Source organism: Maylandia zebra, linkage group LG4 (genome assembly GCF_041146795.1).
Source record: "Maylandia zebra isolate NMK-2024a linkage group LG4, Mzebra_GT3a, whole genome shotgun sequence".
Taxonomy (NCBI): domain Eukaryota; kingdom Metazoa; phylum Chordata; class Actinopteri; order Cichliformes; family Cichlidae; genus Maylandia; species Maylandia zebra.
Window position 1 is genome coordinate 22471621 of NC_135170.1, and position 24592 is coordinate 22496212.

General features: G+C 40.9%; 3 protein-coding genes across 7 annotated transcripts in view; 1 reads left to right on the forward strand and 2 right to left on the reverse strand.

Annotated features, from left to right (window-relative positions):
• The window catches only part of LOC101474776 (nuclear GTPase SLIP-GC), a 162196-nt gene that overhangs the window by 120508 nt on the left and 17096 nt on the right, over positions 1-24592 (reverse strand). The window lies entirely within an intron of this gene.
• Positions 1-24592, reverse strand: part of LOC106675070 (nuclear GTPase SLIP-GC) — a 141663-nt gene that overhangs the window by 85277 nt on the left and 31794 nt on the right. The gene's annotated exons all lie outside the window — the stretch shown is intronic.
• Positions 1558-16374, forward strand: LOC101473846 (nuclear GTPase SLIP-GC). 3 transcript variants are annotated; one of them, XM_004559358.4, is made up of 20 exons: positions 1558-2094; positions 2392-2504; positions 2698-2751; positions 3444-3468; positions 4300-4404; positions 4583-4670; positions 5299-5512; positions 5610-5849; positions 7218-7418; positions 7496-7668; positions 8128-8182; positions 8273-8360; positions 8466-8587; positions 8982-9158; positions 9246-9400; positions 9534-9651; positions 9783-9891; positions 11236-11366; positions 11550-11631; positions 11719-16374. In XM_004559358.4, the coding sequence occupies exons 1-20, from the start codon at positions 2028-2030 to the stop codon at positions 11805-11807; spliced, it is 2406 nt and encodes an 801-aa protein (XP_004559415.3). In that variant the 5' UTR covers positions 1558-2027; the 3' UTR covers positions 11808-16374. The 3 variants fall into 3 exon arrangements, with proteins under 3 accessions (XP_004559415.3, XP_076739272.1, XP_076739273.1); XM_076883157.1 differs by lacking the exon at positions 8128-8182 and having other exon boundaries at positions 8245-8360; XM_076883158.1 differs by lacking the exon at positions 2698-2751.

Sequence of the window (24592 nt, forward strand, 5' to 3'; positions counted from 1 at the left end):
CATAGCAGCAGCAGACTTTGTTGTGGTTATAAAACAAACGAGGAAATGAAATAATTTAAAAAAACGAAATATTTAATTACTTCCCGGTTTGTCGGCAGTAGCTCTTGACCGTCACCAGTTAATCTAAAACATAATATTTCTAAACCAACAGAATTTCTGGTGCTTACTAACAAAGGTCTATTCTGGTTGAACAGCCGTATACACAATTTGATTTTTTTTTTTTAAATGTACAAACAATGAACAGACCACGACAGCTGGACAAAGTATTTCAACATTAAAAACCTAAATTACGGAGCTCTATTAAAGTCTTGAATAGACAACAATATCTAACTATGTCATTAACTGTGAGCAAGCCATGTTTTCATAGATCATTTATAAGCTTCTTAGGTAAATTACTCTTTTTTCATTGACAAAACTGGATAGATCAAGATAATCAACTAGGACTTTTTACTTAAATAAAATAAAGAACTGCTAGCTAGCACTGCTTTTTATGCATATTTAATGTAATACAATTGCTAAGTAGCAAATTAAATCATGTATTATCTTAAGAAGCAGGTTAGACTTAGAAAAACTGCAATAATCCATCAGTCCATCCATTAGTGTAATTTAATGCTCAACTCGTTTTGACAGTTTTAAAACCAGTTCATACTGAATACGCCCGCTCTGCACAAGATATGTAAGCTTCTCACGGTTTACATAATCAAGAAAACATCTAAAACCTGCAGGACACCTGCCCTGGATGTCTGGAGTTCGACACCTTTGATCTAGTTAATTATTAAAATAAAGTTATGAGAAAAACGACCCCTTAAACCCAAATTAATGTGATAAGAATTACTTAAAATAGCAGAATGCAACTCAAGAAAAAAAATCTGAGGGGGTTTATGATTGTAATGGATTCAAATATTGGGGATGGATACAAGAGGAAAAAACCACAATAACAACACTGGTCCGGCCGGGTTGAGTCAAACGATGATTTTAATGATCACACGCGTGGGAGATGGACACCGTACGCAGACAGCATCAGATCTCAAAATGGTGGAGCATTGATCAAACTCTTATAGCCTCTAGTGCCCCCCCCCCCCCCCCCCCCCTAATCATAAAAGCCTAAACATTCACATTCCTTCTCTCACACAGCGCCTAAGCTACGACCTTGGCTCCCTGGTTATCTGCTCCTGCTGAGATGGGGCAGAAAACTCCAGCATGTTCTGTTCTCTTCTAATCAGACAAATAAGGCGATGACTTTCTGCGAACAGTATTTCTTATAACTCAGCAGTATAATGCATCATAAAACAATATCATTCATTCACAATAAATCAGCAGTCTAATGTAATGCAAATCAGTTTAACAGATGCAATAGTTATCACCTTCTAATTCAGGAGAATGAACTAAAACTACATAATAATTCACAATCTTTAATTAAGGGTCTAACATGGCATAAAATAATATTATAATCTCACATGATCTATAATGTAGCCAGCCTTATGGGAAGCTGTCAGGTCGCCCACATTTTCTACAGTCAGTGGTTCACGCGCTTTGCCTACGCACTCACCGGCTGCGCAGGGCGGCGGCTCTGTGCTACTTGTCACATATCGTTTTACCATTTAAGTCAGTGTAGTACAGGTGTTGTGCCAAAAACTGACAGGCTGTCTCTGGTTTATCGCGCTTTCCGTAGTCGTGTTTCCGTGGATCTCAAATTTGTGTTCTCTCCCCCTGTACAGACCCTCCTGGTCCCCTGCCTGTTTTACCTTGACTTTGTCGTGAGTTAGGATATTCGTATGTGGACGTCGTGTATCATACAAAGAGGACGTGTGAGTGACTGGCGAGTGAGAAGAGGAGTTTTGGACGTGTTCACTTTTCCCTGGATTCCCGGGAGCACCAGTTGCCCTGCACGGTTGTTTAAAGCGCCTGGTGTCACTGTAAATAAACTCTCTTTAATTGAAACCGTTCAGAGATCTGCGCTTGAGTCCGCTCGTTCACCTTAACAGGATCAGAAATTACAATTTATCTTACAGTTTCTATTCTTGGTCATGGATGATTTTGTGCGAAACAAACTGACTGAATGGAAACTAAGTGAATGGATTGAGGCATTTGAAGGTAAATATTACTGTGAATTAGTGATGGCTACAGTTATTGATACTTATACGTTCTCTTAACTCTGAAAAATAAGGCCTATTAATACACATTTAAATGGTGTTCATACTATAGCATGATCAGTTTTGAATGTTGTCTATGCTTGGGGAGTAGAAAATCACTTGCGGTTTGCATATTTACTACACAAAATGTGTAAGCAAAAGAAAATGTCCTAAGACTGGAATCTCCTGAAAAAAAAAAAAGTACTTCTCAAGTAATTTTATAAATAATAAATTTTTCTGCTATTTAATTTTATTACAGCTCAAGAAATTGATGAGGAAAGTCTATATCATCTTGATGATCAGGAAATTAATCAATTGATCACAAAAGCTGGACCTAGAGTGAAATTCAACAATAAACTAAAGCTGTTAAAGGTAAATAAATCCTTCAACATTTCTTTCCTTTTGTCTGGAAAAATCTCACTCTTGTTAATGCTTACAGATAAATTTGTTGTAGAATTATTATGTGCAAACTACTTTAACTTTCAATGTATCTGTGATAGCAATATTATTCACAAAAATTCTTTTATTTTTTGCTGATGGATTTGCAATGTTTTCATTATGTTAGGAAGAGCAAAATACAACTCAACCACAAAAGCAAGCAGTTAATATTTCTGTTGAAGTAAGTTTCATGTTTCATGACACTCCTCTTCAATATCCGTATTGTAACTTACATTTTTAAAGTATTCATTTTACATTGATTTGCACTTAACCTTACCTGCTCTGCAAACAAGAGTCTAAAGAAACAGCTGATTTGGATCGGCTAAGGATTATTGAATTTCAGATAATGAACCAGCATGCCTTCATTTGTCATACATATACACTAAGGTGACCTAAGTCAAAGTAAAGCTCCAGTCACACAACCCTAGAGACCAGCCGGCAACCTAAAATCCTTACAACCTCCACTGAACACTAAACTGATGTAGTTGCCTCATGTTTGAGCACACATTTTACTCTAGGAGCTGGTGGTTACCAACTGGTCTCTAGGTCTGTGTCACTGGTTCTGAATGAGGCAGAAACATTGACTCATGGGATCATGTTTATTGAGAGGAAAGGATATGAAAGGTTTTCATGTTTTAATCGTTGTACTATTGGAGAATGCAAGTCTGTATACTTATTTTTACATGGTTTGCACACTGTAAAAAGTGCATGTGAAAGTTGTTTTTGTTGTTGTTGTTTTTTTAAGTTTGTTAAAGAGCAATGTGTCCCTATACAGGTGCTATAATTTCCTGTATAAATTCAATTATGCATATATGTACAACTATAGTAGTTTAATTTCAAACATGAAAGTCAAATATTTCTATTCATCCTCAGGATTCGCCATCCAAAAGTGAAAAGGGTAAGAAAAATGTCTGTCGTTCTCATTTTATTGCATCTAATATGTTTATTCTCACAGTAGTATTTTTGCAGCTTTTAAACTTAATTACACAGGTCAAAATCATCAGAGATAAGTTTGAAAGCATAATGTCGCCCCATTACCACAGACCTTAAGAAGATATATAAATTGTACTTTGGCTCTCCACTGGCCGAGCAGGACTAAGTGTTCCAATGGACTGCATGACTGGCTAAATCTACAAAGGGTAGCAATACCATTTGAAGTCCCGATAATGTGGCAGGAACCACAAGATCATCAATGATTGCTGTTTTTGCCGCACCAATACAAGATTCTCAGCTGAAAATAAGCACAAAATTGTATATCCCAGCCTGGATTCTGCAGTAAGGCCTGTTCCTCATGATGATCCATTGCCTGACAATCCAGACACAGTATACACAAGAAAATCTCTTTTTGAAGAAACAGTGGTAGCTGACTGACCCTGATCATTATATCTATGCGACAGTGTGCATCTATCTGACTTCACAATGAAAATATTGAAACAGTTACTTGATCTGTCCGTGCGGTTTAATAAAAACTGCATGCAAGTCCATTGCAAACTATAATTAGTTTAAATTATTAGTTTTAGTAAACTTTGAATTAGTCATAATTTAAAAAGTCGATGTGACTGGGAAAAAAATGAAAGCAGATCTGAAATCAGCATGAAAAGCTGGTTTAGAAAAGTGTATTGTGGTTTCTGATGACTACAAAAAGAAATTTTGTTGACCTGTGTTATCAGAAGTTTCAATCTTGAGAGAAACTGTTCTTTTTTTTTCTCTTTCTTTAAAAAAAAAAAAGAAATCCAAAAAAGAAAGAGAAAGTCAGATCATCTTCAGGGTGAGTTCAGCCAATGGCAACCAGCTCCTAAACAACAATACAACTGTGCAGCAGGATCACAGTCAGGTACATACATAAATATATAATGAAAAATACTAATGGGCATTTTAAAAAAAAATAGCCATACAGTATAAACATGTGAAAATCCTCACACGTTTTCCTGCTTTGGATATCAGTGGGCCACATTTTGCATTACACTGGTTCCTGGTTCCTACTTATTAGTTCTTCACTTTCACTCTGACAGAAACAGAAATACTGTCTGATGTCAAAGACATAATGAAACATGTCAGTGAAGGACTACATGGCCGTGACAAGCTCAGTGCTTTCCTAAAGTGAGTAAAAAAGATTTCCTATTTTTGTTGGATGTTGTTCCAACCAATTCCAAGAAAGTTGGGACATCTGTCAAATGAAAATAAAAACATTCATGAAATCTTTTACTCTGAAAGTGTATTGACAATAGATGACAAAAACATATCAAATTCTTAAGATGAGAAAATGCACCATTTTAAGAAAAAAATAAGGTCATATTGTATTTGATGTCAACATGTCTCAGAAAGATTAGGAAGGGGGCAAAAATGCTAGAAAGTAAGTTGTACCAAAAAGAAACAAAGAAATGGAGGAACATTTTGCTGTAATTTGGTATAATAGAGATACTAAAGATTTAAAATCAGAGCTCAACATGCAGCTGTGATGCAGTTCATTCCAGTATTAAGGTGAATTGTACCAGAAACCATAATCTCAGTTTTTAGAGGTGATCAGTAGCTTTTGAATACTGATTAATATTTCATGTTTTGCATGTATGTAGTCTTCAGAGACTTTAAAATAAAACAAAAGACAACAATAAATATTCTAATGATTTTTAAAAACAAATTTTCAAAAACAAATCTTTCTGATTTTGCCACATTTTCAGTTTGTTTCTGAGACTGGATCAGTTAATCCATATTTAAACTTTTTCAACAGGGATAAAACCAAGGATCTGGAGACAGAAAAGAGGCACCTGGTTGGTGTCTTTGGTAAAACTGGGGCTGGAAAGAGCTCTTTAATCAATGCCATCATAAATAAGAAGGGCCTGTTGCCTTCTGGAAGTGTCAGTGCATGTACCTCAGTAATGATAAAGGTGGAGGCTACCAGTGGATCAAAGTATGAGGCACACATCGAGTTCATTACAAAAGAGGTAGAATGAAATATGAACACAGTGATTCTTGAAGTAAAGTAATGTGCTACAATGTAGCTGCAAAACTCAAGATGCAATTTCATTTTATTTTTTTAAGGATTGGAAAAGTGAGTTGAAGTCACTAAAAGAGGTTCTTGAAGACAACGACGATAATGATGATGATGATGATGATGGTGGTGGTGGTAATGATGACTTTTTTGATGCTGATGAAAAGTTATCAGCGCTGTATGGAGAAGAGTGGAAAGAAAGATCCCCTCACAACCTCATGGACAACAAATATTTCATAGATATTCCAGAGTTTCGAACATCCAAGACAAAAATTTTGAAAAGTGACTCAGTAAGTGTGCAGTAATACAGACCAAAATAAAATTAAGTTCTTCTCCTGTAGAACATAGGAATACTTGCAGTTTAAAGCATATATTAGACCACAGTTTTGGTGAGATACAAGATCAATGTGTGGCTTATGAACATCACATAGAGAGCAGTAGGAAGTCACTAAAGAAGTGTTAAGCTACGGTGATGCTGCACCTTTTCAGTATAAAGATGATGTCAATGCTATTTAATGCCTCCCTACCTTGGAAAGTGCAGACAGAAAAAAAGCACTGGTGAAGCAGATGTTGCCCCAGTGTATTGCTGAGCAGATATATGTCGGCAATGTGTTGATGTGCCACCTGAGAAATTCCATTCAAAATGTTTGGCACCCAACAAACAGGGGGAAAAAAAACAAGTAACAATTGTGGTGGTTAAAATTTTATGGTTCGCTATCCTGTTGCTGTCTGATTATCCTGTTACTGTTGAGCTTGAAGTTTTCTTTGTGGAGGTGTTCAAGAGTTTCACATTTGTATACAGAAGTAAAAAAAAAAAAAAAAAACATAGCACAGTATTTTAGACTTGAAGTCTGCTGACTGGCTCAGCTTATCATAAAACCGTAAAGATTCATTAGCCTATGCTACTAATTCACATGCTAATGCAATTACTGTTGCCTCAGTGGGTGTAGCTCAGGAGGTTGAGCAGGTCGCCTATTAATCAGAGCTTCAATCCATGGCTCCCCTGAGTCTGCATGCCAAATATCTACCAACCCCCAGTTGATCTTCAATGCATCCATCAGAGTGTGAATATTTGTAAATGTTAGCTAGAAAAAGCATACCTAGAAAAAAGTGTTTGGGGTAATGAGGCAAGTTGTAAAAAGTGCTTTAAATGTTTACATACTAATAATAATGGATTGCATTTATATAGCGCTTTTTGAGGCCCTCAAAGCGCTTTACAATTCCACTATTCATTCACTCTCACATTCACACACTGGTGGAGGCAAGCTACAGTTGTAGCCACAGCTTCCCTGGGGCAGACTGACAGAAGCGAGGCTGCCATAGTGCACCATTGGCCCCTCTAGCCATCACCAGTAGGCAGTAAGTGAAGTGTCTTGCCCAAGGACACAACGACCGAGACTGTCCAGGGCTCGAACCGGCAACCTTCCGATTACAAGATGAACTCCCAATTCTTGAGCCACGATCACCCATGTAGTAGAAGAGAGCACCATATAATAACCAGTCCACTTAGTGTGATCCACAGTAAAATCTAAAAAAGCTTTGTTTTTTTATTAAAAAAAAGAAACGTCTTTTTCATGCAATTTATAAAACCTTTGTTATGAGCACATACATTAAAATGTCTTTATTTTAATGTAATTCATCCTGTTACTATTTTGCAGGCTGAAGGGTTGTCTGAAAAATTTGTGAAATACACAAGAAGTGAGTCAAATGAGACAGAAGAAGTAAAGAGGTGGTACTGGCCGCTTGTGAAGTGTGTGACTGTCAAAGTGCCAGACAATGATTTTCTTGATCATGTCACACTTGTGGACCTTCCTGCAAATGGTGACTCTAACAGAAGCAGAGATAGAATGTGGACAGGGGTAATTCACAGAAGTCATGTCATCTTTCATCAAAGCATTAGTTATTTATAATTTACATACTTTTATTTCATTTCCAGTTTGTTGCCAGTTGTTCAGCTGTCTGGATTGTGACTGAAATGAATCAAGCAGCATCAGAAAAAGAAGCCTGGGAGATCCTGGAAAATGCCAGTAGCCTGCTGGGAAATGGTGGCGAGTGTCAGCAAATTCATTTTATCTGCACCAAGTCAGATCATGAAAACCCAGATGATCTGTAAGTCAAATACGCCAAAAATGCAAATTACAAAGAAAGATTGGCACAGATGCACATGGTGATCATACACTTCACTCATGTTAATTTAAGACTGAGGATGTCCATTACAACAGAAGCTAAGGTTTCCCATTGTAGTAGGCCACACTTTGATACAAATGACAAATTAATTTTAGAACTATCATTTGCGATTTTACAGGTATGCTAATATTGCTTATTTTCATCTAATAAAACATTATTAGACATTATAAGGAATGTCTAATATATTATTATTACATTCTATGAGATATTGGTCCTAATATCACAATATGCAATGTATAATATTCTTTACAAAATATATTTAAAAACACAACTGAGTATGCACTCAAATGCTTACAGCTTAAATGAGAATAATCAAAATTTTCCATTACAATACTAACAGTAAATTAATTTTACATCCAATTTTTCTTTCCTTTATAAAAGAAAGAAAATCAAGAGTGCAGTGATGAATGAATTCAAAAGGCGGAAATTAATTAAGGTAAATTTATAATCTGACAGCAAAATCTAAAACAAATATCTTCTATCTTCTGCCCCAAAAAGAAAAACTAACCATCAAAAATGTTCTCAGAATCACTTCAGTGAGGATAGTTTCAAAGTCTTCACAGTGAGCTCCACAGAGTTCCTTAAAGGGGAGAATGCAAATCCAGATCACAATGGTAGGTGAAGTCACTTTATGAATGAACATACAGCGACATAAGGTATGTTTTTGTGTAACAGAAAATGTATTGCTCAGATTCATGTCCTTTTCAATTTTTTAACAGAAATACCAAAACTTAAGGAAATTTTGAAAAATCTAAATGACACTCATTCAGAGACCTTAAACTATGTGTCTGGAGCTTATGGAATTCTGTCTTTGATTCAAGGAGCCACAATAAGAGAAGTGGTAAGAGCAGGCAATAAAGCCTCATTCATAATCTTTTTAAAGTTCATAAAAATGCATGATGGGGAGGAGGCGAGTTGCATGATTGAGAATCTGAAAGGCAGAATGACAGAAGAGCAGATAAAAGCACAGAGAACAGAAGCTGTTTTTCTGCAAGCAAAAACTTGCTTGCAGAAAAAAAAAATCATTGACTAGAGTAATGAGGTCGATAGTGTGGGAAAATGGAAGTGAGCTGAAGAATAGACAGAGGCAGTCGAATGATGACAGACTTATCTGACTGAACTTATGCATGAGCTTCATGTTAAAAACCTGAGTTTGTCAAGATCCCCTCAAAAATGAGTAAAGAACCAATATGTTATGTTTTACTGCCCTAAATAATGATCTTTCTTTTTTTCAGGTTGAACAAAAAAACGATCTGTATGATCTCCTTGAGGGGAAGTTGTTCATCCAACTTAATCAAGTCAAAAAAGCAATTGAAAAAATTATAAAAGCTTTTGAACAACGCCTAAGTGAGGGAGTTGAAAAATCCCAAAATTTATGTGAAAAAAAACTGAAGTCCTTCTTACACCCCAGTGTATGTTTTTAATTACAATTAGATCAAAAACAGGTTACTTTGTTACCATGTTTAAACAAAAAATTCAAAACTACTCCTTTGTTTCAGAAAATGAGTGACGGAGCTTTTCACAGGACACTAAAGTCTGCAGTTAGGAATGATGGGATCCAGAAACCAAAAAAAGGAAAACCAAAAAACCTCAACGTGACTTTAGCATCTTACTTGACTGAAAGCATTGATGAAAAATTCAGAAAGACCTTCCCGTGAGAATAATCTAATTCTGAACAGCACCAATATGTATAATACATGTATCCAAATTGCACTATATTATAAAATTGTATTATATTATAAACTTGCTAATACTGCCATTATAAACTATATCTTTACCACATTCAGAAATGACGTAAAATGTGGACATTTTAATGGCGCCATCGATGCGTTTTCACTCAGCACTGATTCATTGATTGAAAAGTACAAAGATGTTGAACTGCAATTGATATTTCTCCAGACAGAGGTAAAAGAACTTCCCTATTAATGACCCTGATAGCTTATCTATTATTAGAAAGTCATTTAAACCCTGAACTAGTACGTATTTTACCTTGATGTTGTTTTAAATAATGTTAATCCATATTTCATGTTTCTCAGGAAAAGAAAATAAAGGCAAAGCTCAACAAAACCATCCTCACACAAAAGAAACTGATCTACAACAGTCTGACAGAGACAATCAAGGATAATATGAAAAAATGCTATAGAGGTAAGAAAGAAATGAATTAAGGTAGTGGTTCCCAAATGTTTTTTGCTGTTTTTTACACAATAAGTGTAAGGAAACAAGGCTACAAAACTGAGCTGTGTATTTTAACTTGCGCTAAGAACAAAAGCAAAATGAAGGAGCGCTTCTGCGACTTGAGCTACATAAACAATCAGTGAAGTGTCAACTGTTGTTTGGGCCAAAGGGAGAGTCAGACTGGATGGCTGGGTCCCAGGGAAGGGTCAGAGCCACTGAAATAAGTTCAGGTATGGTTTGCTATGACGTCAAGGTAGTTTGCTATGACGTGTACAAAATACAGGGGTGGTCTGCACTAACTGTGGTTAGGTGAGAATCTGGCGAAGAGAAGTTGAGAGCGCCGGCCTTATATGTTGATGGCTTAATTACCCACAGGTGAGAGCAATGAGCAGGAACACGGTGGCTCCTCCCAGAGGTGGAACAGCCGGCTCTGTTGAAAAACACTGGATGCCTCCTTGCGGCCGGTCACACCTCTGACCTTAAAAAGTCAGAAATCATCACAGGGTCAAATATCAACGATCTGCCCAGCTCTGCTGCCCTCTACCTCGCCGCCGCACATCCAGGATATGCTGGACAGTGAAGGCTGGGTGTCTGTCGATGAGCCGGGCAGGAGGCGGGGGGTCAGGAGGCGGGCACAGGTGATTTGGATTTGGGTACAGGGACAATGGTGGCCGTTTTGAAGCAGGCTGGGACTACAGACACAGAGAGGGAAAGGTTGAAGATGTGTGTAAACACTTCAGCCAGCTGAGCCACACATGACTTGAGGTCATGGCCGGGGATCCCGTCCAGATCAGTAGCTTTGCGTGCATTCAGCTTCCTGAATCACATCTGCGCATCCTCCTCAGACAGTGTGCACACTGACGTCATCCACGGTGTGTACACTGTTCGGTCTTGTGGTGTTCGTTGTGTCAAATCTAGCGTAGAATACATTAAGATCCTCACACAGAGTGGCCATGTCTGTCCAAAGGCAAGATATGCTTCATCATATTTTTTTTTTATGTTTATTGGAGAGAAAACTTACGTTAAGTGCAGCACTTCAAAGTTACACTGTTAGCGATCAAAGATTTATGTACATTTGACAAGCTGAGTGCATTCTGTACTGTACAGAAGACACAGCATGAGATTCGCTGTAGACCACTGTCAATCAATCAGGACGCAGAACACAATGTGCTGTAAAAAAAAAAATACAACATGCAAAATTGCACAAAAAAAAAATACACAAAACAACGAGGCTGCGAAAAGTGAACCGCGTTATAGCGAGGGACCACTGTATTTCCATTCAACTGTGCATAAATATTTTTTGTCTCCTTGTAGAAGCAGCAGCATTTGAAGGACGAGGCACCCTGAAGAAGATGAGACACACTATTGAAAGGCATGTGCACTCAAGGAAGTACATGTTTGAAGAGGCAAAAAATGCCATGTTGGAGCAGTTGAGCGATTTGAAGGTTTGTTACAATTTAAAATCAACAAATTATATGAATGTATTTTCTTGATTTTGGTGAGATGCGCAAAAATGTCGAAGTAGCTTTGAAACACATATCATGTCAATAATTTATCTCTTGTCCAGTTATTCTTGGATTCAATAGTTACCGCTGTAAAAACTAACAAAGGGTTTGATAATAAATTAGGAAACTGTTCTGAGGACACTGGAGAACACCATGAAGGAATCCATTGACTTCTCACTCAAGACTGAGACCTGCTCATTGCCAGGTAAACAGAATATATAAAGTATTAGGAATCCTCTCAATACAAACACTAACAATAAATATTTAATGAATACAAATACTTTGTTTTTAGATGTTTCAGATCATCTTCAGGTGGTGAAGAAACATTATGATGAACTTAATGGCGGTCAAGATGAAAAAAAAACAAACCATACTGTGTAAATCTTAAAATCTCACAAATTGTTTAAAGGGCTTTGATCATGAACTATTTTGCTTATTACTGTGAACAATGTGTTTATTTACAATACAACTGATCCATCCAGAAGCTGATGTGATTTGCTCCACAGAAACAGCTGAGGCCTGATGACCCACAGAACATCCCTGAGGAAACACTGATAGAGACAGGAGGTCTTTAGATACTGTCACAATAATATTTGTTTTGCTCTCTTTTAATTTTATGTTGATGTGTACTTTTGACTTTTAATGAATTTTATACACAGAGCATTTGAATATTATAGATATTAATTAAAACTGCTTATTAACTAAGATATTAGGTAAAACTGCTAATAATAAGGTGTTAATCACAAGGGTCTAAATCATGCTTTGATTTCTTTCTTTTTTTAAAAAAAAAAAATGCAGTATGTTTTTGATCACTTGTAGCAGAGCGTAAAGGCATGTAATGCATTTCCCCATTCAAACCTGAGATTTATGGTTTTAATTGTAAGAGTCTGAGCTTACGGTTTCCAAAAGCATTTTGATTTTGTTGCATGTTTTAAATATCATAATTTAATGTTTTAAGTTGATGTGTATACTCTTGGTTCATTTGGATGGGAGCATTTATTTTAATGTAATGCTTATCAGTTAAACATTAAGCCTTATCCAACACAGAAATGATATTTAACACTTTTACTTCATACTTCTAAATACAAATACTTGTTTTTTGGGTTTTTTTTTTTTTTTTTTTTGCAGTTATAGCATGTGTGTAAATGACAAATAGTGAGAAATAGGTGTAAGTAAAGCTGTAGAAAATTATCAGCTACTTCTGTCATCTCCCTGCCATGTTGCTTTTTTTGGGTTTGGAATTATCGATGAATATATTACAGTTTGAGTTTAGGTTGATGGTTTTTTTGTGTTATTTTTTATTATTATTTTAAGTGTATTACATTTTATTTACTTCTGTGCACATTTCTGAATTCCTGCTTTGATTTTTTGTTTTCATTAAGTCTCTCGAGTTTCCTCCCCCGACAATGTGTTTTGAATTTTATTATGGCATATATACCTGTATACACTAGACATGTAATTATAGTTACTCTCATAAATTGTGTTTAATAACATATACTCATATATACTATGCATACTCACAATGAAGGGTTTATATAGTGGAGTCATTGTGTTAAGCATTTACCTTGCATGTTTAAATCAAATGACCCATATATTTAGGTTAAATATATCTACCATGCGCTTTAGGGTCGGGGAACGGGTCCTGACTGTCATCTGCACTTATGCGCCAAGTGTCAGTTCAGAGTACCCAGCCTTCTTAGAGTCCCTGGAAGGTGCTCCACCTGGAGACTCTGTTGTCCTGCTGGGAGACTTCAGTGCTCATGTGGGTAATGACAGCGAGACCTGGAGGGGCGTGATTGGGAGGAATGGCCTCCCTGATCTTAACCCGAGTGGTGTTTTGTTATTGGACTTCTGTGTACAGTTTGGCCATAACGAACATCTTGTTCGAATATAAGAGTGTCCATAAGTGCACGTGGCACCAGGACGCTCTAGGCCGCAGGTCGATGATCGATTTTGTTATCAGACCTGCGACCATATGTTCTGGACACTCGGGTAAAGAGAGGGGCTGAGCTGTCAACTGATCACCACCTGGTGGTGAGTTGGATCAGGTGGCGGGGTAGGACGCTGGACAGACCTGGTGCACCTAAACGCATAGTGAGGGTGTGCTGGGAAAGTCTAGCAGAGGCCCCAGTCCGCGAGATCTTCAACGCACACCTCCGGCAGAGCTTCAATAGCATTCTGAGGGAGACTGGGGACATTGAGGCCAAATGGACCATGTTCAGCGTCCCCATTGCCGAAGCTGCTGCATTGAGCTGTGGCCGCAAGGTGGTTGGTGCCTGCCATGGTGGTAAGCCACCAGGCTGAAGAAGGAGTCCTATCGGGCTTGGTTAGCCTGTGGGACTCCGGAGACAGCCGACAGATATCAACAGGCCAAGCGGAATGCGGCTCGGGCAGTGGCTGAAGCAAAAACTCGGGTGTGGGAGGAGTTTGGAGAGGCCATGGAAAAAGACTCAGACTGCCTCGAAGAGATTCTGGCAAACCGTCAGGCGTCTCAGGAGGGGAAAGCGGTGCTCTACCTGCACTGTGTATAGTGCTGGCGGAGCGCTGCTGACTTCAACTGAGAAAATTGTCAGGCAGTGGAAGGAATACTTCGGGGACCTCCTTAGTCCCACTGACACGTCTTCCGAGGAGGAAGCAGAGTCTGGGGATGAGGGGAAGGACCCGCCAATTTCCGGGGGTGAGGTCACTGAGGCAGTTAAACATCTCCTTGGTGGCAGAGCCCCTGGTGTTGATGAGGTCCGCCCCGAGTTCCTGAAGGCTCTGGACGTTGTGGGGCTGTCCTGGTTGACACGCCTCTACAATGTTGCGTGGAGATCAGTGGCAGTACCCCTGGACTGGCAGCCCGGGGTGGTGGTCCCCATCTTTAAGAAGGGAGACCGGAGGGTGTGTTCCAACTACAGGGGGATCACACTCCTCAGCCTCTCTTGGAAAGTCTATGCCAGGGTGCTGGAAAGGAGAGTTCGTCCGCTAGTCGAACCTCGGAGACAGGAGGAACAATGCGGTTTTCGTCCTGGTCATGGAACACTGGACCAGCTCTTTATCCTCTCAAGGATACTTGAGGGTGCATGGGAGTTTGCCCAACCAGTCTACATGTGTTTTGTGGACTTGGAGAAGGCATTCGACCGTGTCCCTTGGAGGTGGGAGGTGCTGCGGGAGTATGGGGTGTGTGGCCCATTGCTACGGGCCATTCGATCCCTATACAACCGTTGCAAGAGCTTGGTTCGCATTGCCGGCAATAAGTTGGACTCGTTCCCGGTGGGTGATGGGCTCCGCCAGGGCTGCCCTTTGTCACCGATTCTGTTGATAATTTTTATGGACAGGATTTCTAGGTGCAGCCAAGTGGCGGAGGGCTTTCACTTCGTTGGCCTCAGAATCTCATCTCTGCTTTTCGCGGATGATGTGGTTCTGTTGGCTTCATTGAGTGAAGGCGTCCAGCTCGCACTGGAACGGTTCACAGTCCAGTGTGAAGCAGCGGGAATGAGGATTAGCACCTCCCAAATCTGAGGCCATGGTTCTCAGCCGGAAAAGGGTGGAGTGCCCACTCCGGGTTGGGGATGAGTTCCTGCCCCAAGTGGAGGAGTTCAAGTATCTCAGGGTCTTGTTCGCGAGTAATGGGAGAAGGGAGCCGGAGGTAGACAGACAGAGTGGTGCGGCAGCTGCAGTGGTGCGGCAGCTGCAGTGATGCGGACGCTGCACCGGTCCGTCGTGGTGAAGAGGGAGCTGAGTGTAAAAGCGAAGCTCTCAATTTACCGGTCGATCTACGTCCCTACCCTCACCTATGGCCACGAGCTGTGGGTAGTGACCGAAAGAACGAGATTGCGGATACAAGCGGCGGAAATGAGCTTCCTTCGAAGGGTGGCTTGCCTCTCCCTTAGAGATAGGGTGAGAAGTTCGGCCATCCAGGAGGGCCTCTTAGTAGAGCCGCTGCTCCTCCACATCGAAAGGAGCCAGCTGAGGTGGTTTGGGCATCTGACAAGGATGCCTGCTGGGCGCCTCCTGGGGTTGGTGTTCCGGGCATGTCCCACTGGGAGGAGGCCCCAGGGCAGACCCAGGTCACACTGGAGAGATTATATCTCTCGGCTGGCCTGGGAACGCCTTGGTGTTCCCCCGGATAAGCTGGAGGAGGTGGCTGGGGAGAGGGAGGTCTGGGCTTCTCTGCTTAGGCTGCTGCCCCCATGACCCGGCCCCGGATAAAGCAGATGAAGATGGATGGATATCTACCATTGTATTAATGAAAGATTTGTGCCAGTTGTTGTATGAACACATGTTGATTAATACTGTTTGAAAACGTAACACTGAGGATCAGGAAGAAACCTTTGATAGTGTTATGGCACTGCTAAAGTATGGGCATAGGACACTTCTTGTTATGCAGCTGCCTTTAACTGTGCAGCATAAGCATGCAGCTACGTTTAACTGGACTGCTTCGGGGCGTGTGCAGCCCTTTAAACGGCTGTACAACAGAAGCATGCAGCTCTTTGGAGCGCTGTAAAGCAAAGGCCTGGGGCCCTTTCTGGGGCTGTAAGATAAAAGTGTGCAGCTCCTTAAACGGCTGTACGGTAAAAGCATGCAGCCCTCTAAGTAACTGTAAAACAAAAGCATACAGCTCTGTGAATGACTGTAAAGCAAAAGCAGGAAGCTCTTTAAATGACTGTAAAGCTGAAGTGTATAGCCCTTTCAATATCTCTATAAGCAAACAAACCTGGCCTTTGCAGGGCATGTATTTGGGATTTTGCTCGTTTGACAATTTATCAATTATTAAAGCTCACTGGTGGTCACATTGTTTATTTTGACTCCGGTTGCAGTCCCACAACTGCGTTTTTACTCCAGCACATTGTGATGCATCTAATATATCACTTAGTTTTCTTGCTTCCTTATCTGAAATGATTCTAAAAGAATGCATGTATTTGATATTGTGTACTGTTCAATAAATCTTAAGTGCAAGAAAATATTTATTTTAGTCATAAAATGGAAACATTTTTTATAGCCCGATCTTTTTACCCTAAAACCACCAAAAAATTGCATTGCAGGACCAACATACAGTGGTGAGACAAGTTTGCTCCCCTTCCTCATTTTCATTTTTTGTGTTTGTCACACTTCAGTGTTTCAGAACAGCAAACAAATAAAAAAATTTGACAAAAATAATACAAGTAAACAAAATGGAGTTTCTTAATGAAGGTGTTTATTATTAAGAGGGAAAAAATCCAAACTTATGTCGCCTGTTTGATGATTTGAAACATTTAAGTGTGACAAACATACAAGAAAAAAAAGGAAACCAGGTAGGGGGCAAATACTTTTTCACACCACTGTAGTTTAAAACACACCACAAAAATTACAGTTTACATTATGCAGATTATAGGTTAACGAACATCTTAGCCAGAGTACAAGATTTACATCACACTCTGAAATGATATTGGATAAAACTAAAGATATTTTCTGTGTATCTTTTATATTTTTTATCTTTATTATATTTTATTCATGATTTTTTACACAGTATCAGATTAGCCTCTCGTTTTTAGTGACAATTTCTTATTCTTTGACATGAAAACTTTGCATATTTGAGTTGGAAAATTGGGTTGGAGTTTTTTTGTGGTCAAACATGATGTGTTACTGTTGCGGGAGCGATTAATATTTGGAGAAATGCGCCAAGCCAGTTAAGAAAAACTGATCCCCTTTTGACCTTTAAGATTTATCTTGTAAACCTTTCAGAGATGACTGGCCTCACTTTAGAGTAAGTAGGGTTTTCACTACATCACAAGTTTAACAATTATTAAAAACATTACTTCTGTTGTCTAGCAGGGAAGCAGTCATTACCACAGGCATTATCACTTAATCATAACTATGTCCATCCCCTGGACAGGTCACCAGTCTGTCGCAGGGCTAACACACAGAGACAAACAACCATTCACACCTATAGGCAATTTAGATGATTTTGAGATCAAATGATTTTTAAATCTTTCTTTAAAAACTATGATATCTGTCACGGAGGAGCAGGGAGGACTCGGCGCAGACTGAAATCTCAGAAAAACAGGTTTATTTACACACTCCAGGTGCACTATATACAGGTGAAGGAGAAGGGGGCCAGGGTTCCCAGGGGTGCAGAGCGGGGTCGGGAAAAGCGTCCAGAGTCTCCAAACCAAACACGAGAAATCTGCATACAGAGAACAAGGGTTAGCACGGAACTTTCACGGACAGAGCGCAAAACTGGCTGAGGCTAAAGTAGCACTGACGAGCGTTATTCAATAGTCCAGCGGCGAGGTGCTCTCAGTCACTGCCTTAAGTAGCGGGAGCAAACAAGGTGAGGAGCCACAGGTGATTGCCTACAGGTGGTGGAGGCCGGGAGCTCACAATGAGCTCCGCCCAGGCAGCGAGCAGAGAGAGAGGAGAGAGAGAAAAGACAAAACATAACATGTAGCCACACAGGTGCAGCCGAGCAGGCACGGGGACCATGACAATATCTAAGATATGTTTTGCACAATTCCATCACACAATATCACTCGAATTCCCAACAGAAATTATAACAAGGAGCAAAAAATTAAAGAAAAGGAGGATCGCAGTGAGAATATTGAATGACAGAGAACACTAGAGAACATTGGTATGATATCAGGCCATCAGATACCCTGTGTTCAGCAAGTGGTTCAAGCTTCATTTTGCTTTTGAGTAAATATGGTGTATTCTATTTGCATGAGGTTGTTTGCTTTGGGTGTGTGCAGTGGGTGGAATAGGACACTTGGAAAAGAGGTGATGCACTCTAAAAACTAAAACTCACATTTACTTAACATTTTTGATGCAACACTTTTACACTTAAAAATATTGAGTAGATTGGAAACCAGTCAAAACTGTTCAATATACTTGATCAATTGAATAACTAAAGCTTAAAGAAATTAAGTTGAAATGAATAATTGTAGTAGTTACACAAACACGAAAAAATTGAGCAAATATAACAGAACTCATGAGTTAAAAACAAATGTAAGGTTAAGGTGGGTCAAACTTCTCTACAACATCAATACTAATAAACCGTATTATATCACAGTCCTTCGACCTCCACAGAGGTACAAGACAGGGCTGTCCACTGAGTCCTCTGCTTTTTGCTTTAGCTTTAGAGCCTCTGGCAGCGACAATACGTAGAGAACCTGATTTTCCAGGTATCCAGGTCCACAATAATAATCACAAATTGATGCTCTATGCTGATGACGCCCTGGTCCTAATATTGCAGCCAGAACGCTCTCTACCTGCTCTCTTAAGAATTATTAACCGGTTCTCTAATATATCAGGATATAGGGTAAATTGGTCAAAGTTTGAAGCGCTCCCTCTGACAGGCTTCTGCCCCAAAACCCTGTTCCAGCCAGGGGATTTCAGCTGGCCTCAGACTGGTATTAAATACTTGGGCATTACATTCCCCCGTTTGTTATACAACATAGTTCAGGCTAATTTTGAACCCCTATTGGACAAGTTCAGAACCGACATAATTAGATGGTCCCCTTTGTTTCTCACCCTTTGGGGTAAAGTTAACATCATCAAAATGAATTGTGCTCCAAAATTTAATTACCTACTACAAACACTCCCGCTAGAAATCCCATCAAAATATTTTCATCAATTTGACAGATTATGCAACCAATTCATATGGAATAACAGACGCCCTAGAATAAAGCTTAAAAAGCTACAGCAACCAGTGGAGTCGGGTGGCCTGGGGGTCCCAAATCTACTATTTTACCATTATGCTTTCAGTCTGAGACACATGGTTCACTGGGCTCTCCCTCCAGAACGAGCCCCCCCATGGCTTAGTCTGGAGAGTACTTTGTGCTCACCACTCCCTCTGATGCACATTTTAACCACCAAGCTCCCACCAGATATACAAACCCACCCCATTCTTTCTTTTCTCCAGACGGTCTGGAAGAAGGTGGCCTTGCTACTAAATTTTAACTCCCACCTTCATACTGAGGCCTCCATATGGCTCAATCCCAAACTCTGCATTAATAAGTCGCCGTTTTTCTGGAGACTGTGGGTCCAGAGAGGGTTACTTGTTCTCGGAGACCTGTATCAGGGGAGAATTCTCAAGTCCTTCAACGACCTTAAAGCACAGTTTCAGTTGCCACAAAGTCAGTTTTGGAGGTACTTGCAGCTCCGGCACTTATTGCTCAAAACCTTTGGTTCCTCCTCCACACCACCTCCAACTATTGAATATCTCAGCTACATCAAAAAAATCTTTTGGGGGGGGGGTCGTGAAATCTCTAAATATTACTCAATGCTTGTTAAGGGCACGAGTAAAGGGCTACCCGCTCTCCGGTTAGCTTGGGAATCTGACCTTGGTGTGGCTTTTACAGATCAGGAATGGACTACAATTTTGCAGAATAGTTAAAAGGTGTCCAGGGAACTTAGAACGAGACTAATCCAATTCAAATTACTACACCGAATTTACTGGTCGCCACACAGACTGTATAGGGCGAACCTCATACAGTCCCCTGAATGCTGGAGATGTCAGACTGGGGTAGGCACATTGACCCATGTGATTTGGAGCTGTCCTAAAACCCAAATCTTTTGGACTGAGATACATGACTTTATCAAATCAACCATACGATGGGATATTCCTTTTTCACCAAGACTATTTGTTTTGGGGGACCCATCACTCCTTAAATATGCTCCGCCTAAGGCTGCTGAGTGGGTACAGACTGCATTGATGCTGGGGCGTAAACTCATTATCTCTCAGTGGAAGGCCCCTTCCACCCCACCTGTCTCTGTATGGCATATTCAATTAGGGAGACTCACTGCACTAGAACAACTCTTATACAGGCTCCTGAATAAAGTGGAGAGTTTCCATCTGAAGTGGGATCCATATCTGTCCAGAATAAAACGAACAGACTAGAACTTAGAGTGGGATAGACATTGGAATTCTGACAAAGCACTTTCAGGGATGTCAGAGTTTGGCATGCAGCAAGACCCACATAGTCAAAGGCTGGCTGTTTTTGTTTCTTTTTTGTTTGTTTGTTTTTTGTTGTTGTTTTTTTTCATGTTTTTGTTTATCTCTTGCTTTGTTTGCCCCCCCCCCCCCCCATTTTGGTTTGGTATTCTCTACTGTTCTGCTGCTGTGCTGATGTTTTTTTTTATGTGATGTAATCTGTCTCTGCGGTGGACTGTAGTGTTCTAAAAGTACAATAAAATATTAATCACAAAAAACAAAACAAATGTAAGGTTAAGTGAAAACCACACAAAAAAAATAACATTGACTTGCTTGGTCAATGTAACTGAAATATAGATGGTCATTTAATCCAAAATTTTGTTCAAACTACTTAATTTTGTAAACTGAACTTCATCAAAAATGTACTTAAAATTAAATATGAATGTTATTGTATTTCACTGGTCTAAGTTTAAAAAAATCAAACAAACTAATATGTAGTTGTGTGTTTTATAATACATATATGAAAAATGACCACATGTTGACATTTTTCCAAATGAAAAATTTATTTTCACAAACATGACAATAACTCGAAATAAACAAGCACTAAAAAGAAAAGAGGCTTTTCCCTTTTAGCTCAAAGCCTTTCATACTTGAAGGATAAATGGCAAACCAGGAGAGCAAACACAAAAAGTTAGATTATTTAAAAAAGAAATGAACAAAACAATGAAAAAGGCCCATGGTTTATGTTCCATCCCCTAGTAAATTACACAAGGACTGTGCAAGCTTAGACCCTCCCTCGGGCTACTGGCCTGTATGAAAAACATCTTTCAGGTTATGGTTATTTTTTAGAACAATTCCCTTTTGTTTTTTGACATACTTGAGATATATTGAACACTGAGATCCCAAATTGTAAACAATTTGAAGTAAATGTTGGGGGGGGGGAGTATATATACATACACACACACATACATACACACCCAGCACGCCCCTGCAGGCGGTTTATCCTTCAAGCTCGGGTCCTCTACCAGAGGCCTGGGAGCTTGAGGGTCCTGCGCAGTATCTTAGCTGTTCCCAGGACTGCGCTCTTCTGGACAGAGATCTCCGATGTTGTTCCCGGGATCTGCTGGAGCCACTCGCCTAGCTTGGGAGTCACCGCACCTAGTGCTCCGATTACCACGGGGACCACCGTTACCTTCACCCTCCACATCCTCTCGAGCTCTTCTCTGAGCCCTTGGTATTTCTCCAGCTTCTCATGTTCCTTCTTCCTGATATTGCTGTCATTCGGAACCGCTACATCGATCACTACGGCCGTCTTCTTCTGTTTGTCTACCACCACTATGTCCGGTTGGTTAGCCACCACCATTTTGTCCGTCTGTATCTGGAAGTCCCACAGGATCTTAGCTCGGTCATTCTCCACCACCCTTGGGGGAATCTCCCATTTTGACCTCGGGACTTCCAGGTTATACTCGGCACAGATGTTCCTGTACACTATGCCGGCCACTTGGTTATGGCGTTCCATGTATGCCTTGCCTGCTAGCATCTTGCACCCTGCTGTTATGTGCTGGATTGTCTCTGGGGCATCTTTACACAGCCTGCTCCTGGGGTCTTGCCTGGTGTGATAGACCCCAGCCTCTATGGATCTTGTACTCAGAGCTTGTTCTTGTGCTGCCATGATTAGTGCCTCTGTGCTGTCTTTCAGTCCAGCTTTGTCCAGCCACTGGTAGGATTTCTGGATATCAGCCACCTCCTCTATCTGCCGGTGGTACATACCGTGCAGGGGCCTGTCCTTCCATGATGGTTCCTTGTCTCCCTCCTCTTTCTTGGGTTTCTGCTGCCTGAGGTATTCACTGAGCACTTGGTCAGTTGGGGCCATCTTCGTGATGTATTCTTGGATGTTTGTTGTCTCATCCTGGACTGTGGTGCTGACACTCACCAGTCACCAGTCCCCGGCCCCCTTCCTTCCGCTTAGCGTACAGCCTCAGGGTGCTGGACTTGGGGTGAAACCCTCCATGCATGGTAAGGAGCTTTCTTGTCTTGATGTCAGTGGCTTCTATCTCCTCCTTTGGCCAGCCTATTACCCCAGTTTGTAGTAGGTACCAACACGTACCTGATCATGTACGTGTTGATGGCCCGGATCTTGTTCTTACCATTCAGCTGACTCCTCAGGACTTGCCTGACCCTCTGCAGGTACTTGGTGGTTGCAGCTTTTCTAGCGGCCTCTTCATGGTTCCCATTCGCCTGCGGGATCCCCAGGTACTTGTAACTGTCCTCTATGTCTGCAATGTTGCCTTCTGGTAGTTCAATCCCCTCAGTTCTGACTACCTTCCCTCTCCCTACACTTCTCCAGTCCGAACGACATTCCAATGTCATTGCTGTATAGCCTGGTAGTGTGGATCAGTGAATCGATGTCTCGTTCACTCTTGGCATACAGCTTGATGTCATCCATGTACAGGAGGTGGCTGACAACTGCTCCGTTCCGTAGTCGGTATCCGTAGCCAGTCTTGTTAATGATCTCACTGAGGGGGTTCAGGCCTATGCAGAACAGCAGTGGGGACAGAGCATCTCCTTGGTAGATCCCGCACTTGATGGTGACTTGTGCTATGGGCTTGGAGTTGGCCTCTAGTGTTGTACGCCACATCCCCATTGAGTTCCTGATGAAGGCTCTTAGGGTCCCATTGATCTTGTACAATTCTAGGCATTCCAGTATCCAGCTGTGGGGCATTGAGTCATAGGCCTTCTTGTAATCAATCCAGGCAGTGCACAGGTTGGTCAGTCTGGTCTTGCAGTCTTAGTAAGTAAGTAAGTAAAATTTATTTATATAGCACTTTTTTAAGACAAAACGCTGTTACAAAGTGCTTCACAAGAAAACATGTCAAACAAACAATATAGCAACATAAAGAAAGTATAAAAGCATATCAAAAAAGCAATAGTACAATATAAATATAAAATAAAACAACATGTTACGCATTAACATTTCCCAAATGCCTGTCTAAACAGATGAGTTTTAAGCTGTTTTTTGAAAGAAGCCATCGTGTCGATGGTGCGTAGTGGGGGGGGTAAACCATTCCACAGTATAGGAGCCAGGGTTTGAAATGCGTGATCCCCCTTTGTTTTCAGACGAGTCCGTGGGATAGATAGACGACCGCTATCAGTGGATCTAAGAGTTCGCTTTGGAGAATAGGGCTGGAGAAGCTCCGAGATATAGATGGGGGCCCCACCTTGTAGAGACATAAACGTAAAGGTGAGGATTTTGAACTTATATCTATACTCAACCGGAAGCCAATGCAGGGATTTTAGTATAGGAGTGATATGGGAAAATTTATTGCTATGGGTCAAAAGCCTTGGCAGTCTTGGCTGACTGTTCTGTCTACCAGTAGCTGGTGTTTTGCGCCTCTGGTATTCTTGCCAATTCCTTTCTGTGTACCATGTGCCTGTTCATCTTAGCCGATATGATGCCTGACAGGAGCTTCCATGTAGTACTGAGGCAGGTTATTGGTCGGTAGTTGGAGGGGACCGGTCCCTTCTTGGGGTCCTTGGGGATCAGGACCGTCCGACCTTCGGTTAGCCATTCCGGGTGTCCCTCGTTAACTAGCAGCTGGTTCATTTGTGCTGCCAGACGCTCGTGGAGTGCAGTCAGCTTCTTTAGCCAGTAGGCGTGAACCATGTCGGGCCCTGGTGCTGTCCAACTCTTCATACTGGAGACCCTTTCTTGGATATCTGCCACTGTGATGGTTACTGGACCCTGTTCAGGGAGGTCGCTATGGTCTGCCCTCAGATCCACTAGCCACTGAGCATTGCCGTTATGGGTTGCGTCCTTCTCCCATATGCTCTTCCAGTATTGCTCCATCTCCAGCCTTGGTTGTGCTGTTCTCTTATTATTGTTCCCTTGCCACTGAGAGTACACCTTTGCTGGTTCTGTGGAGAACAGCTGGTTTATTCTCCTGCCTTCTATCTCTCTGGTGTACCTCCTCAAGCGACTGGCCAAGGCTGTGAGTCTTTGCTTGGCAGTTTCCAAGGCCTCAGGTATGGACAGCTTGCTGTATTTCTTATGCACTTTCTTTGTCGCACCTTTCTGCAACTCTGTTAGTTGGCTAACCTCCCTCCATGCTACTTTGATCTTGCCCTCTAGCCTCCTTCTCCATGGAGGGTACTGCTCCTTGTGGCTGTTCAACTTGTAGCCAAGCATCTCACTGATCACTGCTGCCGTATTGTAGATCAGCTTGTTAGCTAAAACTAAAAACAAACTAAAAACTACTCCCACAAACATTCAGCT

Bases quoted from the DNA above. Each gene is read 5' to 3' on its own strand.
- LOC101473846 (XM_004559358.4), top strand. From the start codon at position 2,028: ATGGATGATTTTGTGCGAAACAAACTGACTGAATGGAAACTAAGTGAA. The intron at 2,095-2,391 runs GTAAATATTACT...ATTTTATTACAG, and splicing joins ATGGATTGAGGCATTTGAAG to CTCAAGAAATTGATGAGGAA. The intron at 4,671-5,298 runs GTGAGTAAAAAA...CTTTTTCAACAG, and splicing joins AAGCTCAGTGCTTTCCTAAA to GGATAAAACCAAGGATCTGG.